This window comes from Herpailurus yagouaroundi, unplaced genomic scaffold, assembly GCF_014898765.1.
Source record: "Herpailurus yagouaroundi ecotype Mexico unplaced genomic scaffold, PumYag 207, whole genome shotgun sequence".
In the NCBI taxonomy this organism is placed as follows: domain Eukaryota; kingdom Metazoa; phylum Chordata; class Mammalia; order Carnivora; family Felidae; genus Herpailurus; species Herpailurus yagouaroundi.
The window spans coordinates 2,581,878-2,605,968 of record NW_024412438.1 but is presented as its reverse complement, the minus strand read 5'-3'; the positions used below and the strand labels follow the sequence as shown (position 1 = coordinate 2,605,968).

At 62.6% G+C, this 24,091-nt stretch overlaps 1 protein-coding gene and 1 long non-coding RNA gene across 6 annotated transcripts in view; one reads left to right on the top strand and one right to left on the bottom strand.

The window, feature by feature from the left end:
- KIRREL1 (kirre like nephrin family adhesion molecule 1) overlaps positions 1–19,986 on the top strand; it is an 81,598-nt gene extending 61,612 nt beyond the window's left edge. Inside the window, exons 2-15 of one of the 5 annotated variants that reach the window (XM_040452515.1) lie at positions 654–803; positions 2,111–2,260; positions 6,472–6,629; positions 8,410–8,560; positions 9,536–9,641; positions 9,773–9,921; positions 10,098–10,225; positions 10,785–10,959; positions 11,047–11,147; positions 12,214–12,412; positions 13,530–13,637; positions 13,772–13,911; positions 14,495–14,572; positions 14,682–19,986. In XM_040452515.1, the coding sequence (XP_040308449.1) occupies positions 785–803; positions 2,111–2,260; positions 6,472–6,629; positions 8,410–8,560; positions 9,536–9,641; positions 9,773–9,921; positions 10,098–10,225; positions 10,785–10,959; positions 11,047–11,147; positions 12,214–12,412; positions 13,530–13,637; positions 13,772–13,911; positions 14,495–14,572; positions 14,682–15,158 (2,139 nt within the window). In that variant the 5' untranslated portion in view covers positions 654–784 and the 3' untranslated portion in view covers positions 15,159–19,986. Of the gene's footprint in view, positions 1–620; positions 804–2,110; positions 2,261–6,471; positions 6,630–8,409; positions 8,561–9,535; positions 9,642–9,772; positions 9,922–10,097; positions 10,226–10,784; positions 10,960–11,046; positions 11,148–12,213; positions 12,413–13,529; positions 13,638–13,771; positions 13,912–14,494; positions 14,573–14,681 lie in introns of those variants that run through there. The other 4 variants (XM_040452516.1, XM_040452518.1, XM_040452519.1 and 1 more) reach the window with 4 other exon arrangements.
- Positions 11,534–11,974, bottom strand: LOC121015557 (uncharacterized). The gene is made up of 2 exons (XR_005783864.1): positions 11,870–11,974; positions 11,534–11,676 (listed from the first exon to the last, which is right to left on the bottom strand). It is a non-coding gene; the product is annotated as an uncharacterized LOC121015557 (long non-coding RNA).
- Positions 19,987–24,091: the final 4,105 nt, after the last annotated feature.

Sequence of the window (24,091 nt, the reverse complement as noted above, 5' to 3'; positions counted from 1 at the left end):
GAGTGTGCCGAGAACTGGGCTCCGAGGCTCGTCGCGGGCCCCCGGAGACCCAGGCAGCCTGTGGCCGCGCCTGCCCTCGCGCGCCCACTGCGTGCGTCCTCGGGGACGGTCTTGCGTGGTTGCGCACGTGTGCTACCTCACCGTGCCTCCTATGACACGTGCAAGGGTACTGTGGCACATCCACACCCCGGGATTGGGGGGGGGGGTGGTATGACCCCTCGTGGACGCGGCACGTGTCGAGGGGGGTGGAGGGAGGCAGCAGGTGGCGGGCCAGTCCCGGGAGCTGGAGGGCCGAGCCTCAGGGTCCAGGCCGCACTCTGCTGCTCGCTTCCCGCCACCCCCCGCCCCCGCCGGCACCCTCGGGTAATTTCCTCGCCCCTCGGATCTCAGTGTCCTGCCTGCAGCACGAGAGGGTTGGCCCAGCCCCGTGTCAGTCCCTTCTGTAACACTGTGCCCCTCCCTCTGAGCCTTGGCTCCCAAAACCCGGTCCCGTGGGCCGGGGAGGGGGCGGGGGGAGGAGGGAATCCGGGGCGAGCGTGTGCATCTTGGAGGCAAGGGCTGGGCTGCAGCGGGGCAGGGGCTGCAGGGTGGCCGCTCGCTGGAACCCCTTCCCTGCCGCGTGGCCTTACCCCATGCCCGTTTATCTCCGCCAGGGACCCAGACCCGCTTCAGCCAGGAGCCGGCCGACCAGACCGTGGTGGCAGGACAGCGGGCCGTGCTCCCCTGCGTGCTGCTCAACTACTCGGGCATCGTGCAATGGACCAAGGACGGGCTGGCGCTGGGCATGGGCCAGGGCCTCAAAGGTGAGTGAGCTGCCCCCCCGCCCCCCACAGCATCCAGCCTCTCCTGTCCTTGTGCCCCGTCCCCAGCACACGCTCCTGGGCGGCCACCCTTCTCTAGCTCCTCTCCGAGTCCCCTCTCCTGCCTCTGCCCGGGCGACGTCTGCTCAGAGGCCGAAAACCCATTTTGGTGTCAGCCTGGCCACTCGCTTCCCTACGCATTCCGGAAGACGCAGCCGGTGCTGAAGCAACCGTGACGATTCAGGAAAACACAGCCAACAGCCTCCTGTATGACGGAGCAAGGGAAGGCGCTTTGGGGAAGGCGTCCCGCCAGTGGATGAGCAGAAAGACACCTCGGTTCTTCTGCGTCTGCCGCCTGTGAGCTGGGCGGCCTTAGGAAAGCCGCTTCCCCTCTCTGGGCCTCAGTTTGCTGCTGTGCAAAACTAGGCGTCATAGTCACGGGCTTATGAGTGGCGTTTGTGACTTTTGAACCAGATGAGAGAAGAAGGTCGCCGTAAGGCAGCGTCATGACACCGGCACAGGAGGGGCCGTGCATTTCTGTTCTCTTTGTCGCGTCCGGGGGCTGAGGTTGTTGGCGGTGGGTTCTGCACATTAGTACAGGGAAGGGGGTTTGTCCATGCAGAGAGAGGGGTGGGCTGGTGGGTCTACTGGTGACAGAAAAGGAGAGAAACTGGGAGAGAGATCAATAGATATGGACTGAGAAGGATCAATGTTCCCTGGGCAGAGGGAGATAATGGGAGGGAGCCGCTGGGGTGCCCGGGAGGGGGTGGGAGCCTGCAGGGGAGGGGGTCCGGAGGCTCAGGGGCCCACCTGCCACAGGGACCGTGTGGGTTAGGGGCTCCTTCAGGGCGCCGGAGGACCCTGCCTCATCCACCCCTCGCATCACGAGTGAGGGTGCGGCCTTGGCTCCCCCGGCCCCAGGGAGCCCCATCTGGGCTGCGATGCCCTATATTTCCAGCACCCACATGCCCTCCCCCTCTCCCTCTCCTTTCCTCTCTGCTTTTTTCCCCCTCTTATTATGAGAGACATTTGTCCGCCAACAGCTCTGGAGATTTCTTCTCATCTCCCCCTTCCGGTGTCCCTGTCGCTCCTGCCCCAGGGGTGACATCACAGTGTCCCACGTGGGACCTCATCCGTCTTATCCACTGTGGCGAGTTCCCAGGCCAGGGCGGGGGGGAGGAGGACCGGTCCGGGCAGGTGCGGCCCCCAGCGTGGGGAGGAGGACCCTTGTGGGCCCGGGCGGTCCAGGCTGGTTCCCAGGCCGGCACGGGGTGGGGGGCTCACCTCGCTCGCCCTGTGTGTCCCTGCAGCCTGGCCGCGGTACCGGGTCATGGGCTCTGCAGACGCTGGGCAGTACAACCTGGAGATCATGGACGCCGAGCTATCTGACGACGCCTCCTACGAGTGCCAGGCCACGGAGGCCGCCCTGCGCTCACGACGGGCCAAGCTCACCGTGCTCAGTAATGCCCCGGCCCCCCCTTCCTCGGGCTCTTTCCCCCGTGTCCCCTGGACTCCTCACTTCCCGGCCCCAGGCCGGTGCGGCCCCCCCCCCCCGCCCCGCCCCCAGATCCTTCTCTGATCTTCTCCCAAAGCCCAGTCCGGCAGAGGAGAGCAAAGCAGGCACGTGGGCCTCCCCTGGCGGGACTGTGGGTGCATGAGGCCTGGTGCCTGGTGTGCCCGGCCGGACTGGGCTCTGCCTGCTGGACATAAGGCCCTGCCAGGGCAGAGCCAGGGGGGTGGAGACAAATCCCCTCCTGGCCCAGGCGTGTCGGTGCTCCCGTCCTCCCCCTGCTGCCTCCGGCCCCCGGCAACTGCCCCTTGGGCCCCTCCTCCTCCTCACTCAGCCCCTACCCTGCTGCACCACACCGTCTCCTTTCCTCCCTGGGCACTGAGAAGCCCCTGGAGGCCCCTTGGGAGCCCCAGGGAGCAGGACCGGAAGGAATGAGCCCCGAGGGCTGAGACCCGGGGTCGGGGGGCTGGGTCCTGCTGGAGCAGAGCAGATGTCCCTCTGTGGGCCTCCCCGCTGGGGCCCTTTGCACAACGGGCTCCCTCCAGCCTGGTGCGGCCCAGACCCTCCCTCTTCCCTTTTGCCCTCCGTGCTGTCCCTTCCCCGTTTCCTACTGAAATCGCTGAGATGGGGGAACAAACCCCCGGGGAGGGAGGAGCTGAGACCCTCAGCTTGGACACGAGGAGGGTTTTACTTGGGGTTTGGGGAGGGCATGAGAAGTCTTCCTTCTGTCAGGGAAAGGCTGGGCTAGGAGTCGGGACGTCCGGGCCATTTTGGCACTGTGACCCAAAGAGGTCACGACCCCTGGGGATCAGTCTGCCCATTGCTAATGCGTCACGGGGCCCCCAGCCTCACCTTAGCAACTTCTGCTTTGCCGCTCCTGTCCCAGGGAGCTGTGAACCGGGAGGGCCTGGGCAGTGAGGTGACGGGGTGTCAGGGCCCCGCAGGGCAAGGACTCAGGGCTGCAGGGGGGCTCACTCTTCCTGTCGGATGAGCAAAGCATGGCACTGACGTTGGGGAGACTTAGGGTGGCTCCAGGGATGGGCGTGGGGTGCCATCATGGCGTCTCCTGTCCCTCGCTGGGGTGTGTGTGAGCCCCGTGCCAGCCCGGGCCACCTAAGGGACGTGGAATTCTTGGGAGTCCTTGTCTCTTCTTTTTTCCCTCCCTAAGGGCCTGTGTTTGGGGCCCTGGAGGACTCCCATCCTAACGAGGAGGCCCTGATACTCTCTTCCCTCTCCCACTCGGACCCCCAGAGACAGAGAAATAAAAGACAAAAGGCCAGCCAAGCTTCTGGGCATCGCAGGAACGGGGCTTATAATGGCGTCCAGTGTCTTGGGTCACTCAAGGAAGGCTTCCTGGAAGAGGAGGATATCAACGGGGACCCTAGATGGAGGAGTACCTTGTTAAAAAGCTTGCAGGAGACTGAGGGGGAGCGCACAGTGGGGCTGTTGGGTGGCCAGTTTGGAGGGCACGGTCCGTGTGTGGGCCTTCCCAGCCTATCTGGGTGATTTGGGGGGCACGAGGGGGGTGCAGGACGAGGCCCCAGGAGGAAGGCAGGTGAGAGGTTAGTGAGGATCTCCTTGCCCTTGTTCATCTCTCTCTCGACCCCCCCCTGCAGCCGCGTGCAGACCAGGGAGGCAGGATATCTCTTGCGCGCTCCCTGCTCACCTGCTCCCGTCCACCTTGACTCGTGGCACCGGGGACTGGAGACTGGGCAGGGCGGGGTCCAGCGTGGGTTGCGTCCAGTGCCTGGTAGAAACCCCCCCCCATCTGCAGCCTTGCTCCGAGGTGGCCTCCCCGCCCCGTGCCTCAGTCCAGGCCAGCCTGCGGACTGAGACACAGACACGGGATAGACTTGCAGGCCTGTGGCCCCCCCCCCCCATCATCGGCAGCCAGAGCTGTACCCCAGCCACCGCGGGGACGGGCTTGGCTCCAGGGTCAGTGGGCCCGGTCCCTGCCCTGGCCCTGCTGCTTAGCTCACTCTCCTGCCTCTGGGCACATTTCTGCACCTCTCTGAGCCCCAGGACCTTGTCTGCAAATTGGGGTTACTGGTATTTACCGCAGAAGCGTTAACGCAGGACGCCCGTGGTGAGGGCTGCCCGCAGCCCGCACGCGGCCTGTTGCCACGTCGGTCGGTGCTCCACGAACGGCGGAAATGTTGCCGATCACGCCACAGTTTACCGCCGGCTTCACATCCACGATCTCATTCCAACGTCACAGGGTGTCAGTGTTATTTTCTAGAATTTTACACACACACACACACGTGCATGTTGACGGACAGATTTGTCACAGTGTGTTCATAAACAGGCCTGCACACGGACACGTGCCCTCTAACTGATGGCCGAGCAGACACTTGAACAGCTTTATTTGCCTTTGCCCCAGAAACGGAGAGAAAGATTAGTGACAGAGGGATGGTCTTTCCCTGAACGAGGGGAAAGTTGCCAGCGTTCTGGGGAAGGGAGGGCCCATGGGAGGAGAAGCCTTCCCTCCGGGGGGCTCCTGCGTCCGGACACGGTGGCCCGTGTCGGCGTGCAGGGCCTCTGCTCGTCCAGGACCTTCTTCCAGGGTGAGACAGCACGCGTGACCTTGCAGGGGTCCACGCAGACCAGCAGACCCCGAGTGGTGGCTCTTGATCCGTCTCCCTCCACCTTTAACTCCTTGCCGTCCCGCTTGCAAACGTGCACCCGTCTGGCCCCAGCCCTGGGTCCTGCAGCTAGCAAAGGGGAGGTGCCAGGGCCCCAGCGGGCCGGGAGCTGGCCGTCGTCCGAGCAGCCGAGTGAACACATGTCACGTGTCACTCGGGCCCCGCACATTACAGGCCAGACCCGGCACCCCAGGTGACCTTCACGAGGGCCCCTGGCAAAGAGACTGAGACTCTCAGCCAAGATCCCACGGCAGGTAAACAGACGTGCTGGGGCTGGAGACCAGGGCCTCCTGCTTGGAGTCCCCACCGCTCTGCGTGCACGACGCGGACGGGCTGCAGGCGGTTCCCAGGCTCGGGACCTGCATTTCCTACCCTCCAGGATGGCCCTGCCTGCCGCCGGGCTCCACGGGCCTCCAGGGCCCGCGCTCGAGGGCTGTCTCCCAAGAACCCCCTGGGTCTTGGTGGTCGTTCCCAGCACAAGGCAAACAGGCCTTTTGTGCCGCTGGCCCGATGAACGCGGTGCAGCGGGAAGATCATAATCGAAATTCTGCCTCGATCTCTTCGGTCCCTTCCTCATCCATTCAGCTAACACCCCCGAGGGCCTGCTGTCCACCAAGCTGTGCCGGACCTCGGGCTTTCGGAGAGAGAGGCCGTCCTACCTTCAAGGAACATGTGATTGGATCGCTTGAGCATTTAGGAGCCTGTGGGGACGGGGCACAGAGAGACCCCCTTTCTTGGCGTCGGGAATCCGATCCATTCGATCCCTTAAGTTGTTAGCGAGAGCCTACTCTGGCCGCTTCTAGGTGCTGGAGACAGGAGAAATGCCAGTGAGACTGGAAGGGGTGGTCCCTGCTTCTCTGGCGTGACAGTTTAGGCTGGGAGGAGGGCCCGGACCGTCCTCCCAAGTGACCCAAACACCAGGCAGGTCAGGAACTCAGAGCCCCTGCCTGGGAACTGCCCAGAGTCTGGCTGGCGGGTTGTGGCGGGAGAATGGACAGCAGCGGCGAGGACGAGGAGGCAGGAGGGTGCAGGGCTGGCTGGAGGAACGCCGACCGGCAGGCAGGCTGAGATGCTGGTGACGGTGCCCGCGGCAGTTGGCGGCCATCGGAGGTGTCTGCTCGGGGAAGTCGCACAGTCTTAGCAGCGCCGGAGAAAATAACCTGCCAGGGGTGATGGATGTCGACGGCCGGGGGACTGGAGGCAGGGGGCCCACTCGGGAGGCTGCTGTGATAGAGCCGGCTCGTCAGGCCACCCCAGGGCACGGGGCACTCGGGACGGCACAGATTGAGGAGCCCCTCCCGTGCCAGGCTTCCCCGGGTGTGCCCAGCTCTTCCCTGGTTGAGGCCACCCCCCCCCCCCATCCACCACAAGGGCTGGGAAAGAACGGGTGGCCGGTGGCCTGGGGTGCAGCCCCCCAGGAACAGCAGCGCCCTGCCACGGGGTGGTCATGCAGAGGGAGGGACGCCTCCAGGGGCGGGGGCTGGCCGCGCCCTGACCGGCTGCTGTGCTCGCCCCGCAGTCCCCCCAGAGGACACCAGGATCGACGGCGGCCCCGTGATCCTGTTGCAAGCGGGCACGCCACACAACCTCACGTGCCGAGCCTTCAACGCCAAGCCCGCCGCCACCATCATCTGGTTCCGGGACGGGACTCAGCAGGAGGGCGCGGTGGCCAGCACGGTGAGACGCTGCCTGCCCCCTCCCGGGCCCCTCGGCCCCGCCTCAGGGCGCCTTCCGTTCCCACGTGGGCCCGCCCCAGGCTCGGGGGCCACAGACATGAGAGGAGACCTCGGAGGCCGTTCTGGTCAAGCCCTCTCACCACGGAGTGGGGGGAGGCTGAGAGCCACGGAGAGGGCGGGAGCTGCCAGGTTCGGGGTGCAGTCGGTGGCTGGTGGAGCCTGAGTGCCGGTAACACCAGCTGCACGGATTAAGCACCTACTGCATACAGGCACGGTGCACGCCGAGCTCCTGGTGGACAGTCCCTCTTAAGCCCCCGCAGCTTCGTAAGGCAGGTGTCCTTTCCTACTCACCACGGAGGTCAGAGAGGTCGCTGCCTTGCCCGAGGTCACACGGCCAGCAGGCAGCACGGCTGGCTGTGCTCTCCCCTGGGCACCTCCACCTTCAGCCTGTAGTGGGTGCGTGCGCCCAGGTGGCACAGGTGAGGCGTGGACGTGGCAGCGCTCGCCTGTGCGTCGCGTAGCGAGGAAGCTGCGACCGAGAAGCCACCCAGGGACCTCCCGGGAGGAGCTGGAGTCGGGATCCACGCCCCCCTGTGTGGGGTCCCTTCGGCCGGCTGTGGGCACACAGCTTAGCCCTTTGCTGGGTCCTGGGGGACACCTGCCCGCCTGTGTGCGGCGCGGGGCGGCCCCGGGGGCGGAACCGGGTTAGCTCTGCCCTCGACGGGCTGTGTGACCTCGGACAGGTCTCCGCCCTCTGGCCTTGGCTTCGCCACTTGACCGAGGAGAATTCGGCCTCCCAGGTGTTTAGCTTTCCACCACCAAGACACCCGCTACTTTTCTCCTTTAGGGCTACCTATTTGGAGATAGTCTGGCGACCGAACAAGCCGATTGGTTAATGGCCACTTGGGGTCCAGCTCTCCTCTTACGTTTACTAAAGGCAGAGGATCCCTGGGAAGCAGCAGCCGCGGCCAGCGCTAGCGAGCCACACTGGTCCTGCTCCTGCCCGGGAAAGGCGTGCGTGTGGCTGTCAAAGCGCAGGGCCCAGTGCTGGCGGGCAGTCCGGTTTCCCTTAGACACCTGTAATGTGGAAAACAGCCCTAGGGGTCCTGTGACCACATTCCGGGGCCTCAGGTTGGCCACCACGGAGCCACTGGGACAGCCGGTGAGCCCTCCCTGCCCTCCAGGGGCCTGCGGTCTAGCCGGAGAGCCCCGGAGCATAGTACCTACGAGGCCAGGATCCGTGAGCCCGGAGCAGAGCCGGACAGACCGACTGGGAGGGTCCTGAGGGCCAGGATGGCCACGGAGACCTTGCAGAGAGGAGGAACTTGCCCTGTGCTCCACAAATCCCAGGAATGGGGCTCAGAACCACGGGGCGCAGGAGGACGCACACAGTGGGCTCCGATGGCAACCGTGGCCTTCCGTCAAGAGGGATGCAGGGCCGCGGGTTCATCAGCTTACGCCTGCAGTGTCCTCGTGTATCACGTTCATCAGGGGAAGCTGTGGGGTCTGGGGGCAGGGCCTTTGGGGACTCACCGCATTTTCTCTTCGGTTCTATAAACTTAAAACGTCTCCAAAAAATGGAGTCTATCGATCGAGAACCAAACCAAAGCCAACCTGGGGGAGAGGTTGGGGCCGGGGATTTGAAGGCTGCTTCTGGTAAAAGTTGACGTGCCTCTCCAGCGCAAGCCCGTCTCTGGGCCGGGCCGCCCTGACCACAGTGTTCAGGGGCGGGGGGGGGGGGTGCTTTGGCTTGACCTGGCCTCCCACCTGTCCCGCCCCAGGAGCTGCTGAAGGATGGGAAGAGGGAGACCACCATCAGCCAGCTGCTCATTAACCCCACAGACCTGGACATCGGGCGTGTGTTCACCTGCCGCAGCGTGAACGAGGCCGTCCCGAGCGGCAAGGAGACTTCCATCGAGCTGGATGTGCACCGTGAGCAGGGGTCCCACAGCGGAGCTGGGGGGAGGGGTGGGGGGAGGGGGCCTTGGGTGCCCGTCGGGAATCCTCTGGGGATCCCAGGACAGATGCTTGCTGTCACCACCCCCTGGATCCCCCGGCGGGAGCACCCAGCGGCCGTGGGCACCGAGGGTCGGGAGGGGCATCGGCTGCGAGCCAGGCCTCTCCTGGGTCTCATCCAGCGTGTGACTTGGGCTGTGCTTTAATCTCTCCGAGCCTCAGTTTCCAATTCTGTGTACTTGGAAGAAAATCGAATACGGACCTCCAATCGCTTCTCTGAAATTCCAAATTAGAAGCGATTTCCTGGCAAGACGTGAACTGAGGCTCTTCATAGTTCACTTATCTATCCCCTACGTCACTGCGGGGTGTTGCCCAGACCCTGCGGGATCCTACATAGTCCGTGGTCTGTGCATGCCAGTCCCTTTCCAGACCGTGGGGGATGCCAAATTCTGAAACACATCCCAACCCATGGGCTTCAGAGAAGGGACTTTGGACCCGTTCCTGCCTCTTGGGGCTGGGGGTGGGGGGGTGCTTAAATGATAGTGTCAGATTATCCCCAAATGCAGGCTGCTACTCAAGGGATGCTCAGCGCGGGGGGGGGGGGGGGGGTCCCTCCGCCCACAGGAGGGAGGGAGCTGGGCAGGGATTGGAGTCGCCCCTCCCCCACCCCTTTCAGGGAGACTCGCGGGGCCACCCTGACGCCTCATGGCCACAATGCACCATTACATTCCCCTAATTGTCCCTTCAGCGGCAGCCTGGGTCCCGCACCCTGGCCGGCCCCCTGGAGGCTCCACGGGGTAAAGGTGAGGGAGGTGGCTTATTTATTGGAGCTGATGCGACGTGACCTCCGACCCCTAGGTCTCCGCACAGTGGGGAAGGCTGGGTGTGTGTGTTAGAGAGAGAAAGAAGCTTGAGGGACAGAAAAGCCCCTTCCCGTCCCCTGCTTTGCAGACCCTCCCACGGTGACCCTGTCCATCGAGCCACAGACGGTACAGGAGGGCGAGCGCGTCGTCTTCACGTGCCAGGCCACAGCCAACCCCGAGATCCTGGGCTACAGGTGCAAGGCGTGGGGGCTGGGGGCACCCGGGGCCTGGAGTGGGGGGGGGTGCCGGGGGTTGGGGTAGTGCCGCTGGACGTGGCAGACCGGGCCCCGAGCCCTGATCCCCGCCCTGTTTGCCATCTCCCCAGGTGGGCCAAGGGGGGCTTCTTGATTGAAGATGCGCACGAGAGTCGCTATCAGACGAACGTCGACTACTCCTTCTTCACGGAGCCCGTGTCCTGTGAGGTTCACAATAAAGTGGGAAGCACCAACGTCAGCACCTTAGTAAACGTCCACTGTGAGCAGCCGCAAGGGCGGGGCTGGATCGAGGGCCTGTAAAGGGTCCGGGTCGGGGTGGGGGTGGGGAGCGGGAACGGGCATGGGGGAGGGGGTGGGGAGCAGAAGGGAGACAGGATCGGTTAGAGCTGACGCCCGATGAGACTGAGACCCTCACTAGTGTTCCCTTGTACGCAGTTGCCCCCCGGATCGTGGTTGACCCCAAGCCCACGACCACAGATATTGGCTCTGACGTGACCCTCACCTGCGTCTGGGTGGGGAATCCGCCCCTCACCCTCACCTGGACCAAAAAGGATTCCAACATGGTAAGACGCCTGCTGCCTGTCTTGAGTGCCGGGGTTGGCTGGCGGGGGAAGGACTCTGGCTCTGGCGGGAGAGCAGGGTTGGGGCAAGGGAAGGGCAACAGCGCTTTTCGAGTCGAAGCCAGAGTGCTTCTAGGGTCCTGGGATTTGGGGGAGGAGGAGGCCAGTGCTTGAGATCAAGGCCCACTTCTCCCTGCAGAACAGCGGGCCGGTTCGGTGGCCGTGGGAGGGACCCGCGGACCCGCGCTGGGGAGGAGATCTGGTGGCTGGACCTACACAGGAGGGTGGGGAGGTTGAACGCTGCAGCTCCACTCACACCTGCGTTAGATAGTTCGGGCCAGGATCGCAGAACGGGGGTTCCAGGGTGAAACCTCCTACCTTGTTTGGCGGGAAAAGCCCTAGAACAGACCACCCGAGAGGCTGCGTCCTCTGTAAAACCACCGCAGCCCGCGAGGCCCCGTTGAGAGTCAGGGGACGCACCCCTTTCCCTTCTGGGAATTCACTTGTGGCCCTTCCCGCTTTCTTTCCAATGCCTCCAATGCGGGGCCCCACCCGGACCCAGGGGCCCAGGCCCCACGGCTCCCCACCCGAGGCTGCTCTCTCTGCCCAGGTCCTGAGTAACAGCAACCAGCTGCTGTTGAAGTCAGTGACCCAGGCCGACGCCGGCACCTACACCTGCCGGGCCATCGTGCCTCGGATCGGAGTGGCCGAGAGGGAGGTGCCCCTCTACGTGAACGGTGAGCGGCCCTCGGGGCCGGGGCTGGGCCTGGGCGGGCAGGTGCCGCCGTGTTCGGCCGGCCCTGACCGCGTCTCCCTGCTCGCAGGGCCCCCCATTATCTCCAGCGAGGCGGTGCAGTATGCCGTCAGGGGGGACGGTGGCAAAGTGGAGTGTTTCATCGGGAGTACGCCACCCCCCGACCGCATTGTGAGTGCCGGGTCCGCGGACAGCCAGCCACCTGCTTCGCTGCCAGCTCCCCACGCAGCTCCGTCCCTCTGCCCCCCGTCCTCCCTCGGATGCCACCTCCCCTCTCACTTGTTGCGTGACCCCGAGCCACGTGCTTAGCGTTTCCAAACTCGGGTTCCTCATCCTCAAAACGGGGGCGGTGTCCTCGCCTGATAGGGTGGCTGTGAGGTGACTGTAGCAACAGGTGTGAAAGGTCGGGGCGCCCCGGCTGCTCTCTGTCCCTCTTCCCCTCCCTGCCCTGCCTGGCCCCCGCCCCTCCGCCCCCTGCTTCTGCCTCCTCCTCCCAGCTCCCCTCCACCCTCCTTTCTCTTCCCCACACCATGAGCCATTAATTCCTTCCATGCCCATTAACCGTCAAACCCCTCATCACATTTAATGACCATTTGGCTAACTCCAGGGCTGCCCAGGGACACTTCATTACCACGGCCGCCTGGGCAGCCGGCGGCTCTGCTCCCAGGGGCTTTCCTCGCAGAGCTGGGAGGACTGATCCCTGGAAAGGAGCCAGTGCTCAGTGGTTCCCCTTCCCTCGGGCTCCATTCAGGGAGGGGCCCGGGGCGGGGGGGGGGGGTGCCCCGAGCTGGGAGGTCAGGGAGGGAGGAGCCTGGGGATACCCCCTCCTGGGCGAGGGATCCTCCCCGTTATAAGGGTCTGGGCAAAAGAGCGGCTCATCGGCCCAGCCGCACCTGCGTCCGTGGGATGGTTATGAAGATAGAGACTCCTGGATCTCTCCCTTGGAGATTCATAGTTAGGAGTTAAGCCCCAAGAATCTGCACTTTAAAGAACGTCCCGGGGCATGTCCGAATGTTCCCTGCATACATCTCCATCATGTCCAGAGCCACTTTCCTCCTAGGCTGGAGGTTCCAGGCCAAGGTTCCAGGCAACAGGGTGAACTGGTGTTTGTTGCAGGGCGAGAGCTGGGCTGGGTGTAAGGACGCACAGGGCTCATGGGGCGAGGGTGCCTGGAGCCCGGGTCGGGTGTTTCTGCCACCTGCCCCTTCCTTCTCACCGCCTGCCCTCCCCACCCCAGGCCTGGGCATGGAAGGAGAACTTCCTGGAGGTGGGGACGCTGGAGCGCTACACGGTGGAGAGGACCAACTCGGGCAGCGGAGTGCTGTCCACACTCACCATCAACAACGTCATGGAGGCCGACTTTCAGACACACTACAACTGCACGGCCTGGAACAGCTTCGGGCCGGGCACGGCCATCATCCAGCTAGAGGAGCGAGGTGACCGTGGCCGGGGCGCAGGACAGCCGGGGCCGGGGGGGGGGTGGGCCTCCGTCTACTCTCCCCCAGTGGGTCTCGTGGGGAGACAGCTCTCTCGGGCCCGCCCTCCGCTCAGCTGGGGACAGCCACTCCCTTTTATAAACATTCATTGAGCATCCACGCTGCGCCCAGCCCTGTGCTAAGGGCTACAGGGATGCATGTGACAAGACACAGGCCCTGCCTTCCCGGAGCTTTTGGTTCCATGGAGCAGTGCTCAGAGTAGAATGATTTTTCGGGAGGGCAATCAAATGCTTTGTGAAAGGGCATAATACCACCGACCTCACTAGGTCGTCCTTAGGACTAAATGACACGTGTGTATAAAACACTGGGCACGTAGGAAGTGCCCAGTAGTAGGGTGTGGTTCCCCACCTCTTCGAGAATCCTTCCACCCTTAAGACACTTTGCATGTCAAAGGAGGCACTGCCTTTGACTTTTCCGGAAGCTCTGAAGTCTGAGGAGGAAAAGCTGGGCCTTCCATCAGGTGTGTCTCAGCTGAGGGTGCCGGCAAGGGGTCAGTGGGGAAGAACGGAGCAGCGGGAGGAAGGCGGGACCCCACCCATCGAGGAGGGGAAGAGCTCCCTGCAGATCTGATCCATCCAGGTCCCCCAGGCAGGGAGACAAAGCCCGAGGGGGGCTCCCCGGATCCTCAGCTCTGGGGAGCGGGGGAGCCAAGGAGAACCATGGGAGCCCTGGGAGGGTAGGTGCCCATGCCACCCTGACAATGGGGGAGGGGTGAGGCGGTGACAGATCGGGAGACAGCTGGCCTCAAGAGCAGCCCAGCCCAGGAAGCAGAGGCCAAACCTCACAGGCGCACGGGCTGCAGGGCAGGGACGGACCGACTGCCAGGGCCAGGGTCACGTTGTGCCACACTGCGGGGATGACACATGGCTGTGCCCCCGACTCACCAAGCCGGAGCTCGGGCCTGAACCCGGACACAGCGCAGACCTTCCTCTCAAACTCCCGGGCTTGAAGCGGACAGTGTGCCGTCCCCGTCCCTGGATGCGGCGGAGTTCGTGGTGCCTGGCCCCGGGTCCCCGCGAGCTGCCAGCCTCACCCTCGCCTGTCTTTCCCTCTGAAGAGGTGCTACCCGTGGGCATCATCGCCGGGGCCACCATCGGAGCGGGCATCCTGCTGACCTTCTCCTTCATCGCCTTGGCCTTCTTCCTCTATCGCCGCCGCAAAGGCAGTGAGTAGGGGCCTCCCACCGCCCAGAGCTCCCCACCTCCCCGCCTCCGGCGCAGGCAGACCCATGGCGCGGCCAGCGGGTTGGCCTGCGGGGGCTGGCAGAACGTGTCCAGGGCCGCCCCTCCCTGTCCCCAGGTCGCAAGGACGTGACCCTGAGGAAGCTGGACATCAAGGTGGAGACGGTGAACCGTGAGCCACTCACGATGCATTCCGACCGGGAGGACGATACCGCCAGCGTGTCCACTGCGACTCGGGTCATGAAGGCCATCTATTCGGTGAGGGTCCTGCTCCTCCTGGCCCACTCCCCTGTTCACGTTCTCGGGACCTCCATCCCCGCCCCCAGCTCTACTAACCACCTCCCCTCTGTCCCCCCTTTGTCAGCCTGCCTTGGTCCTGCCACAGACACACACACACACACACACACACACACACACACACGCTCACGCGAGTACACAGGCGCACAAATGCTCATGCGTCTACCCACGAACCTGCGCGCACACGTGCTCTGCCCCGCGGTTCTCCTTCCAGCGCAGCACAGGCGGGGGGCGGCCCTCTGTGGGTGCGCGCTTTGCCGCACCCTTCCCGCACAGGGCTGGAAACCCCTGGAAGTTTTCCGGTTCAACTCGCCCCCCTGCTCAGATGAGGAGACAGTCCTGAGAGGGGCCGCCACACTCCCAAGGTCACTGTGCGTCAGCGACAAGGACCAGGGCCCCGTGCCCTCTCCTGGCCTTCCGACCCCAGACCCTGCCAGCCACCGGGGGGGGGGGGGGGGGGGGGGGGGGCGCCCTGGGCCTGGGGCGGGCCCCGCAGGGGGGCGACGCCGGCCCGGCGCTGACGCCCACCCCTGCCGCTCCGCAGTCCTTCAAGGACGACGTGGACCTGAAGCAGGACCTGCGCTGCGACACCATGGACACGCGGGAGGAGTACGAGATGAAGGTGCGCGCGCGGGGCAGGCACGGGCAGGCGTGGGAGGAGGGGCGCGGGCTCCCCGCGGGACCCAGCAGGTGCGCCAGGGCCGCGCCTCCACCCCGCCCCTCGCCCCCAGGACCCCACCAACGGCTACTACAACGTGCGCGCCCACGAGGACCGGCCGGCGTCGCGGGCCGTGCTCTACGCCGACTACCGCGCCCCCGGGCCCGCGCGCTTCGACGGGCGCCCGGCCTCGCGCCTCTCGCACTCGAGCGGCTACGCGCAGCTCAGCTCCTACGGCCGCGCCCCCGCGTCCGACTTCGGCCCCGAGCCCGCGGCCCCCGGGCCCGCCGCCCCCGCCGGCGCCGACTCGGCCGGCCCGCTGTCCTTCGAGAACTACGACAAGTTCAACCCCCACCCCTTCCCCGCGGCGGCCGGCTACCCCACCTACCGACTGGGCTACCCGCAGGCGCCGCCGTCGGGCCTGGAGCGGACCGCGTACGAGCCTTACGACCCCATCGGCAAGTACGCCACGGCCACGCGCTTCTCCTACACGTCCCAGCACGCGGACTACGGCCAGCGGTTCCAGCAGCGCATGCAGACTCACGTGTAGGCCCGGAGCGCCACCGAGCGGGGGCGCCTCTGCGGGGCAGAGGACGAGGCTCTCCCGGCCGTTCCCTGATATTCAGGGGCGTTGCGCGTCGCTGCGGGGGCTGCGGGGCCCGGACCGGCCTGCCGCCGCCCGGGGCAGGTGGGGAGCAGGTCTCCCGGAAACACCCCCTCCCGAGGATGGTGCTCTGTGCATGCCCCAGCCTCCTGGGCCTGCCCTTCCCTCTTCTTCGGGAGGACGTGTGTCTTCTGACCTGTGCTCTCGCCTGACCCCGGCACGGGGTGGGCCAGGGAAGCGAAGGTCGTGGAGAGCCGAGGGGGGCACTTTTTAGCATTCCCATTCTGTCCCACCCCACCCCACCCCCCCCCTCGGCTCCCCTGAGCGGACAGGGCCGTGTGAGGATGAGCAGGCCTGGGCCGAGGGGACACGCGGCGTGGGGTGGGGTGGGGTGGGGTGGCCCTGGCCCAGACGGGTGGGAACGGGACAGCCTGGCCGGCCCCTCTGCTCTCTGCACTCGGACCCTGGCAGCGTCCCTCCTTCCGGGGGACTGCGGAAGGCTTTGGAGGGTTTCTTGCGGCTGTGCACTCCGCAGCCCTGGCGCCGAGTTCAGACCCAGCCCTCATTCGGCTGAGCCCAACGCAAGGGCCAGCCTTCCGGCCGCTCCCCGTGGACACCTGTGTGTCAGCCTTCGCAGGACCCACGTTTCTCCAGTAGCGCCCTCCCCTTTTCCCCTCCGTGCAGGGCCAGCCAGAGAGGTCAGGGTCGTGGTGGAGACAAGAACGGTGGGGACCCGTGTCCTGTTTGACCAGCAAGGAGGCTGTGTGCTACAGAGCAGTTTCCAGAGTCCCCTCCCGAGGGGCCCCTTCCCTCCCCAGCGGGCCCTGCGTCCTGGCTTGAACTCGAGCCTGGTGCCATAAAGGTGGGATGCTAGAGGCTGTTTTTCAAAGACAACGACGACGACGACGACAGAAACAATAAAAACCTCATGTGGGGAGGAAAAAATAAAAGCTGTAGGGATTCCCCCACCCCAAGTCCCAATGGGAAGGAAAGGGGGCACCTGCTCACCAGATTCCCAACACCGTCCATTACTCTCGATTTCCAAGCACTTTGAATCCGTTTTTAAACATTCAGGTGGTAAGACCTGTCGCCAGCGGGCTCTGACAGGTTTAGGGAGGGGGCCTGGCTCTCAGACTCGATGTCCTGCCCACCGGCTAGCTGGTCAGAGAGGCCACCCTCTGGGGGCACCGAACTGTCGACAGGTTTTGGCTTGTTAAGTGTCTTTTTTTTTTTTTTTTTTTTTCCCCTTGGACCAATCAGATTCCTTCTTCCACTTTCAGTGCCTTGAGTGTCCAGCTTTGGTTGACCAGCCCTGTGTGGGTGGCCACAGGGGACAGGTACTGCGAGCCCCAGAGACACCGTCAGGTGTTGCAGAACGTGGGGAGGGGGGCGGCGGGTGAGGGACCTGGAGAGGAAGGAAGGGCTGACCCAGTAAGGTAGCACAGGGAGGGCACTGCAGGCTGTCATGCCCATGCTGTTCCCACACACACATTCCACATGGCCATTCACAGCCACCACCTTCTGACCAAAGAGAACTGTGCCCCCGCCCCCGGCCTCCCCTTCTCCCGACGGGCGGGGCCTCTGGGGCGATCCCCAGAACGCGCTTTGCCCTTTCTCGCGGTCACCGCTCATTAGTCATGTTTGTTTTAATGAGTTACATGCTCATCAGCCACGGGCCATCGCCACCTTTGCGGATGGGTCTGTGGGGTGACATTCCTCACCGTCCTTGCTGGTGGGGACCAGCTAACGCCCAGGAAGAAAGTGGCTCAGTTCCTGCGTAGCAGGCTGCCTCCGTGTCCCCCTCGGCTGCAGCAGGGGCAAATCCTGGGTGGTTCTTTGCCGGCTGGGGGCCTTGTCCAGGCCCCAGCTGTATTCTGTCCCCTCCCCGTGGGGTCTGACACCTCCCCACAGAGTCCTACGTGAGCCACGCGAGAAGATCTGTTAAGGATGCAGGTTCCTGTGCAGATGATTTCGCACGTATTTTGATTCTCTTTGCAGAAACACAAGCCATTCATGATGCAAACAAAGTCTAAAGATGGCAATGGCTTTTTAAACTTTAGGGATATTCCAAGAAATGCTCCGTTGTGTTTGGGGTTTGGCCACATTCTGTTTCCTCCTTTTCGGTTTTAGTGCTGGGCCCATTCTGTTGAAGTGATGGAGAGGAGGGGCCCAAGGTCGCTAGCTAACTCAGCTGATGCTACAGGGACCATTAGTTTTCAGAAGCTTGTTCACAGCCACTCACCGTTCTCTGTTCTTTAACACACGAACCAGGGCCTCCTGGGTGTTGAGTGCACTTTGCACAGTGCAAGGCACAGAGAGACACCAGCAACCCAGGCCCTCTCCGCCTCTGCCACTTGCACGCTGGTCTGATCACAATCTGAATTTGGACCTGCCTGTTGGGCTTAATGGGATTGCTTTTCTGGGGAGCTGAAGGTGCCCTTCCTTGAACATAGAGCTTTGCTGTCTGAGGCGGGGGCCCTCCAGCAGGGTGCCTGAGTACTTGACGTGGTCACCTTGGCGATCCTGATCCCCTTTCACATTCTCGTTTTGGTGGGAGAGCACCGCACTAGGGGTCAGGACACCTGGGACCCTGTTCTGAAGCTGCCATTGACTGAGTGACCTTGGCCTAACCTCTTTACATTTATTGCCCCCGATTTTCTGGCCTTAAAAGTAGGGGGGCGGGTTGCACAGCCCTAGAATTAGGCTTTTCTTGCTGTACTCGTTTGGTGAGGTGAAGGGCCCAGCCACCCCTTGTAAGGAGCTGGAAAAAGTAAGTGAGCCGGGGAGGGATGGGGAGTAGAAGATTCTCTCTTGAAAAAAAGTTTGTACTGTGGGCCTCTTGTTGGAAGTGTCGTGAATGAGTTTCCATCAGGGTCCCCTGGATCTCAAATGGCAGCAAAGCATACCCTAAGCCTCGGTGACATTGGTGTGGGGGGGTATCCTCTGACCGTTGGGAACGGCCGCTCGTGGTTGGGGACCCACTCGGAATGCTGCCGGTTTGGCAAAGCCACCTGCCGGTCTAGGGCAGGGCATGGGGACTTTCTTTCCTTGGTGCCCTGGTTCCAGGCAGCTTTGACTCGGGGAGAGTGAGAGCAGCCACCCCCGACCCGGTCCTCGGGAGCCAGGGATGCTGCCTCGCTCTCGCTGAGCGGGGTGAAACCCCTGGGCCCAGGTATCTTGAGCCGCAGGGTGAGGCGTGAGCTTGGCCAGCCCGTCTGTGAAGCGGCAGGTAGGAGGTCAGCCAATAGAGGCAGGTAGAGCAGCTTTAACGTAAACTCTGGAGCTTGAAGAGGTTCTTGTGATTCTGGCTGAGCCGAGGTCTCTTTCCTCATGGGGGGGGGGCCCAGCCTGCACCCCAAATCCCAGATCCCTCTAAGCCCAGCCCCAGAGTCCTCGGGAGGTCAGGAAGGAGAGCCACAGGGGACGGAGTGGTGTTCCCCGGAACGCCAGCCCTGGGATGGAAAAGGTCGTCTTGACCCCTGTCCTGGAGCCCCTCTTGCCCCCACGCTCAGTCAGGAGCCACAGGTCCTGGGCTCCTTAGCGAGGAATCCGGTGGTCGGCCAGGTGGTAAGAAAACCACATCAAAGCCCAGCCCCCAGTGGGACTGAACTGGCTCAGCCACTGCCTCGCTCCTTGCTGTGTGGACGCTTCCGTCCGTGGACACTGCACTCCTCGGCCGCCCCAGCCCCGGAAACCCTGGCTTCTCTGCCATGTTAGCTCAGGTCTGTCCTGAGAGGGTCACCGCCCTGCGCCCCTACAGGCCCTCGTGAGGGAGGCCCCTGGAAGGCGTCCGTGTAGCTCCTGACTCAGCATGACCAGCAGGGAGGTGGCCGTGGGACACTGATGCGCACAGACCAAGGGGCACAACTGGAAAGACATTTATTTTTGTGAAGAGCTATAAAACTAGCATTTAAATACCCCACTTCCTTGTCCCTGCCTTCCCCTACCTCCCGCCATCCCCCATGGTCTCTGTCCTCTCCCGGAGGCCAGCCTCGTTGGCCTGCTCTCCCGCCTTGGGCTCCTCGTGGCAAGGGCGGAGATGTGTGTGGCCCCCTGGGAGGGTCCAGAGAGTGGGGGGGTGGGGGAGGGCAGGTTCCCGTATTCTTGCATCACTGTGAGGGAGCTCCAGGCCCCGTCCCTGGAGAAATCATTGCTGCGCAGAAGCCACAGGCCATATGGGCGGTTCTGGTACAAGCCTGCCCTTAGAAATAATAACGGTGAAAATAATAATAATGAATAATAATAGTAAGTCCATTTGCATAGAACTATCACATTCCCGCCAGCCTCCTGCCCCTGCTCCTGGCTTTTCGCTGGCCGTGACCACTGGCCTTTTCGAGGGTCGGTGGGCCATGGGGCCGCCTACGTGCTTCTGGAGATCAGATGCTGCCCCTCCCCCCCCAGAATACCCCTCCCTGGGGAGAGAGCAGCCAAGCTGCCGTTTCGGTCACGCTCGACACCACCTCGTAGCAGCTGTGACCCCGGAGGCCTGGCTGTTCCGTGTTGGCCCAGAGGCGCCTGGGGCCCCGGTGGTCGGGTTGCCCACCCTGTCCGCCCTTGGGGTCCCGGCCTGCGTTTCTGGCTCGAGTTGAGTTTTCTGCTCCCAGACCCCGATAATAAATGGATCCATGATGACAAGACAAGAGGAAAAAAAAAATATTATTTTTGTTAGGACAGACCATCGTAGGTTTTTAGCAACGTGTCTGTGTGTCCTCACGCCTTTTCCTATTCTGCCTGTTTTCATTTTCGTTTTTTTTAAATATTATGTACTATATTTTTAGTCTCAAACACACTATATATTATATATATTTAATTTTTTTATATATATAAATATAAATGTTTTAAAAAGTACCGTGTTTTGTGTTATTCAGTGCACGAGCAGCTTTAGCCACCTAAGAGCTTGCCAGATTTGGGGTGCAATGGTCAGATTCGGGCAAAAGGTGAGAGACTTTGGGTTGAGACCGCGGAGCCGAGGCATTTGTGTCGTCTCCGGGCCGTCATTTATATTTGTGGCTGTAGCGGGACCCTGAGACCTGGTAAGGCGGGCAGTTTGCGGGGGGCGTGCAGACAGCCGGGGGGGGGCCGGGCCGTGGGAACACCGCACCTGAAAGTCTGGTGTAAGTCCGATCGCGGGGCAGGAAAGGGGGTGACTGGACCTGGGGTCCAGATCCCGAAGGAACTGGCAGGGGGTAGGAGCCGGGTTGGTTCTCCTTTTACTAAGATGCAGAGCTTTGGGTAAAGAGCGAAGTTACCAGGCCTGCGGCCTCTGGCTGGGAGTGAGGAGGTGTGAGCAGGTGCCTGGAGGCCCACACGCGGCCATCCCACTGGGAAATTCACAATACTGCTGTCTAGTGGCCTTCGTGAGGGTTTCACTCTGCACGCTTCCCTGGAGCCTTTGAAGATCACAGGGAGAAAAAAGGTCGCTTTCAGATAATGTGGTTTTTTTTTTTAAAGTTTATTTATTTTGAGAGCGAGAGAGTGAGAGAAGGGCACAGAGAGAGAGAGAGAGAGAGAGAGGATCCCAAGCAGGCTCCACGCTGCCAGCACAGAGCCCAGTGCGGGGCTTGAACTCACGAACCGTGAGATCATGACCTGAGCCAAAACCAAGAGTCTGACGCGTAACTGACCGAGCCACCCAGGCGCCCCCAGATAATGCTTTCTGAAAGCTATAAATCACCAGAGAAACACAAGGGTTTATTGTTTGCATCATCCACGTGCCAGCCAGGCAAACTAAAACTGGTCCACAGCAGCCATTCTGTGGCACAAGGGACACAGGACACAGTCGGGGACGGAGGGAGGCATGGGGAGGTTGGAGGTCACGGCCCAGAGCCCCGCTGAGGGAGAGGCTGTGTCCACGACCAGGAGCCTGCAGGTAGCCTGAGGCGGGTCCCACCTGGGCGGGACCTAGGGGCCCAGGGGCAGGGGGACCCAGAGGCGGCAGCCGGGTAGGTTGAACTGGTGCAGGTAAAACAAGGCGTGATAGTTGGGGTCCAGAAGCCAACAGCACAGACTGAGAAGAAAAACAGAGGCGAAGAGGCACACGTGTGCAGACAGGGAGACCCAGGTGAATTCCCTTAGGCCCAGGAGTGTTCGGTGGCCGCTTGCCGTGCTGTGGGTCCACGTGGGGTGCACTGTCTTCCTCTCCGCATCCGCAGAGCCCAGCTCGGGGCCGGCGGGCGTTGGGCACCAGCCTGTGAGCTACAGAAGGCATCACTCTGCTCCGGGCACAAGACAGGCCAAGCCTCTTCCGGTGGTGACTGGGGCCCAGCCCTCCCTTAAGTCATCCCCAGCCTGAGGACAAGTCATAATCGCCAAGCTCTGCGGCTTTAAAAGCCACTCCCTCCTTGTGAGGTCTTCTGCCTCCGGCCTGAGGCTCTGCCCTCCCTGGCGCCAAGTTCAGGGTCCCCACTGGTCTCCATCAAGACCATCTCCCCAGAGGATGCACCTGTTCAGCCCTTCCTCCCTCCCTCTCACGTCCTGGTAGCTGGAGGGCTGTCCTGGGGCCCCACCCTGCACACCCTGCCTCTGGGCTCAGGTCCCAGGTCTCCTCGGCCCAGTTGGTACACGTCCTTGCCTCCTCATTTCCAGGTTTTACTCATCTTTAGGGCCCAGCTCAAAGGCCCCCTCCTCCAGGAAGCCTTGCCTGACTCATTACTTATCCACCTTCTCTCCCTCCTGGGAAGTCCCAGGCCTGGGAGCTCTAGCTGGCTGGTCTCATTTGCACCCGTGTGCTCCAACGGCAGGGTTACATGTGGGACACATCGGCACCTTCCTCTTAAAGTAAGGGCACTTGGGGACCCCTGGGTGGCTCAGTCGGTTGAGCGTCCGACTTCGACTCGGGTCATGATCTCGCGGCTCGTGGGTTTGAGCCCCGCGTCGGGCTCTGTGCTGACAGCTGGGAGCCCAGAGCCTGCTTCGGATTCTGTGTTTCCTTCTCTCTCTGCCCCTTCCCTGCTCATGCTCTGTCTCTGTCTCAAAAATAAACATCAAAAAAAAAAAAAATTTTTTTTTAATCAGGGCACTTGAAACCCGAGATCACGTATCATTGATTTCACTATCCTCACCACCCAACAGAGCATGGGGAGCAGGAGAGGAACATGAGCAGCCCTGTGAACCCTGAGGGGACCTCACCCACAACAGCATGGCGGCCCCCAGCACGGGCTGTCACATCAGCCGGCCGTGCGGACGGATGAAGCCAACACTAACGTTGAGTCTCTCCTAGACCCCGGGCCGCTGGACAAGGCCAGCCTGACCTGTCCGGGCCAGTGTGTGATAAACCAAGTGACCTGTGGCTTCCAGACCGAAGCACTTCATTGCTAGTGTGAGACCCTCGGGCTTTCCCTCCACCTTCCTGGCCAACAGGAGCTCGTTTATTCCAGACGGGCTGGTCCGTGCTGCTGGGTCCCTCTCTGCCCGGGGCCCCCAGCGGCTACTCAGAGCCGAACCCCTCCGCCAACCCAATGTAGCTCGAGGGAGAGAGGAACCTTTGTTTCGTTAAGATGACGAGATTGTGGAATTGCCTGTCACCGTGCCGTCGCAGGGCACGTCCTGATGGATGTGGGACCTCACTGCCTGTCCCCTCGCACCTCGGGGAGTCACTGTGCCTCTCTACATTTCACTTTTCCCCTGCGGGAGCTGAACTGATGGTTCCTGTCCCCATCTCCGAGCTTAACAGAGTTCCTAGCGCAGGACCACTAGGTAAATGTCAGCTTCCGTCGGCCTGGCGAAAAGGAAGCGGGGGGCACCCGCCCCTGTCCTTAGAGACATCGGGAGCAGTGGACAGTCGCACCTTCCCCCCCCAGCACTGCCTCGCGCCTCCACAACTCCCGGCAGGTCAGCACGCTTTTCTGAGCTACCTTTTCTTGGCCTGTAAAACATCGTGAGTCCTCCGTGCAATGGGATGCACAAAACCCCTCGCAAATTGCTCAACGCTGTTCCAGCGTGAGTTGATTACCTCGGTCCACTGCCCCCGCGGCATCCCACCCCCGCTCTGCAGCATCCCGCCATACACCTGACCGCCACCAACGTCCCCCGGCCCCACACACGCACGCCGTGTACTGACAGCTCGAGCAGCGACCTGATGCCAGGGGATGTGCCTCGTGGAGCCTGTCCGGCCGGCTCCCAGGGCTCTTTGCAAAGCAGAAACCTGGGGGAGGAGAAAGATGGCTTCCTCACTTTTCCATTTCCTTTACTCACTGCAATTAGCTGCACAGAGGCAGCCTCCCGGGGAGAGCAGAACCATTAGCTCCCAGGATTGGACGGGGAGTTTTGTCTTTTTGTTCCTCTCCACATAATACTGCTCTCTTGGTGGTCGCTCTGCAAACACATCCTGCATTCATTTGCAAACTGGGGGATATTTCATATTCTGAGGCTCAGATGCACCGTCCGGGTCCCCAGAAGAGATGCTAGTCGGGACTTTTTTTCAGGCAGAGTCATGCCCACACTCCTGGTCTGGCACCCCCCCCCCCTTCATGGGGACCTGGGAGATGACCAACAACACTGTTCTCCTCAGAGCCTCCTGACGGGATCATACACTCAAGAGTCGAGGGCATCTCTGGGGCACCTGCTCCAACGACATAGCCAAAGCAGGAGCCCCTTTTCGGTCTCAGAGGCAGATAGGCTCTCCATCCAGACCCTCTGGCCCAGAAAGCAGGGAATCTGATGCTGGGGCTTCCCTCTGGCTTCTCCGGGCACCAGCTCCGTGCCTCTGGGAAAACCATGGGACCCTTCCAGGCCTCAGTCTCCTCATTCACGCCAAAAATATGTACTGAACGTTTACCGTGTGTCTGGTCCCATTCTGAACCTTGGGGATACAGCGGGGCAACACTGAGTGCCCTGCCTTCATGGCCCTCACAGGACAGTGAAGGGGGTCAGAGGATAGA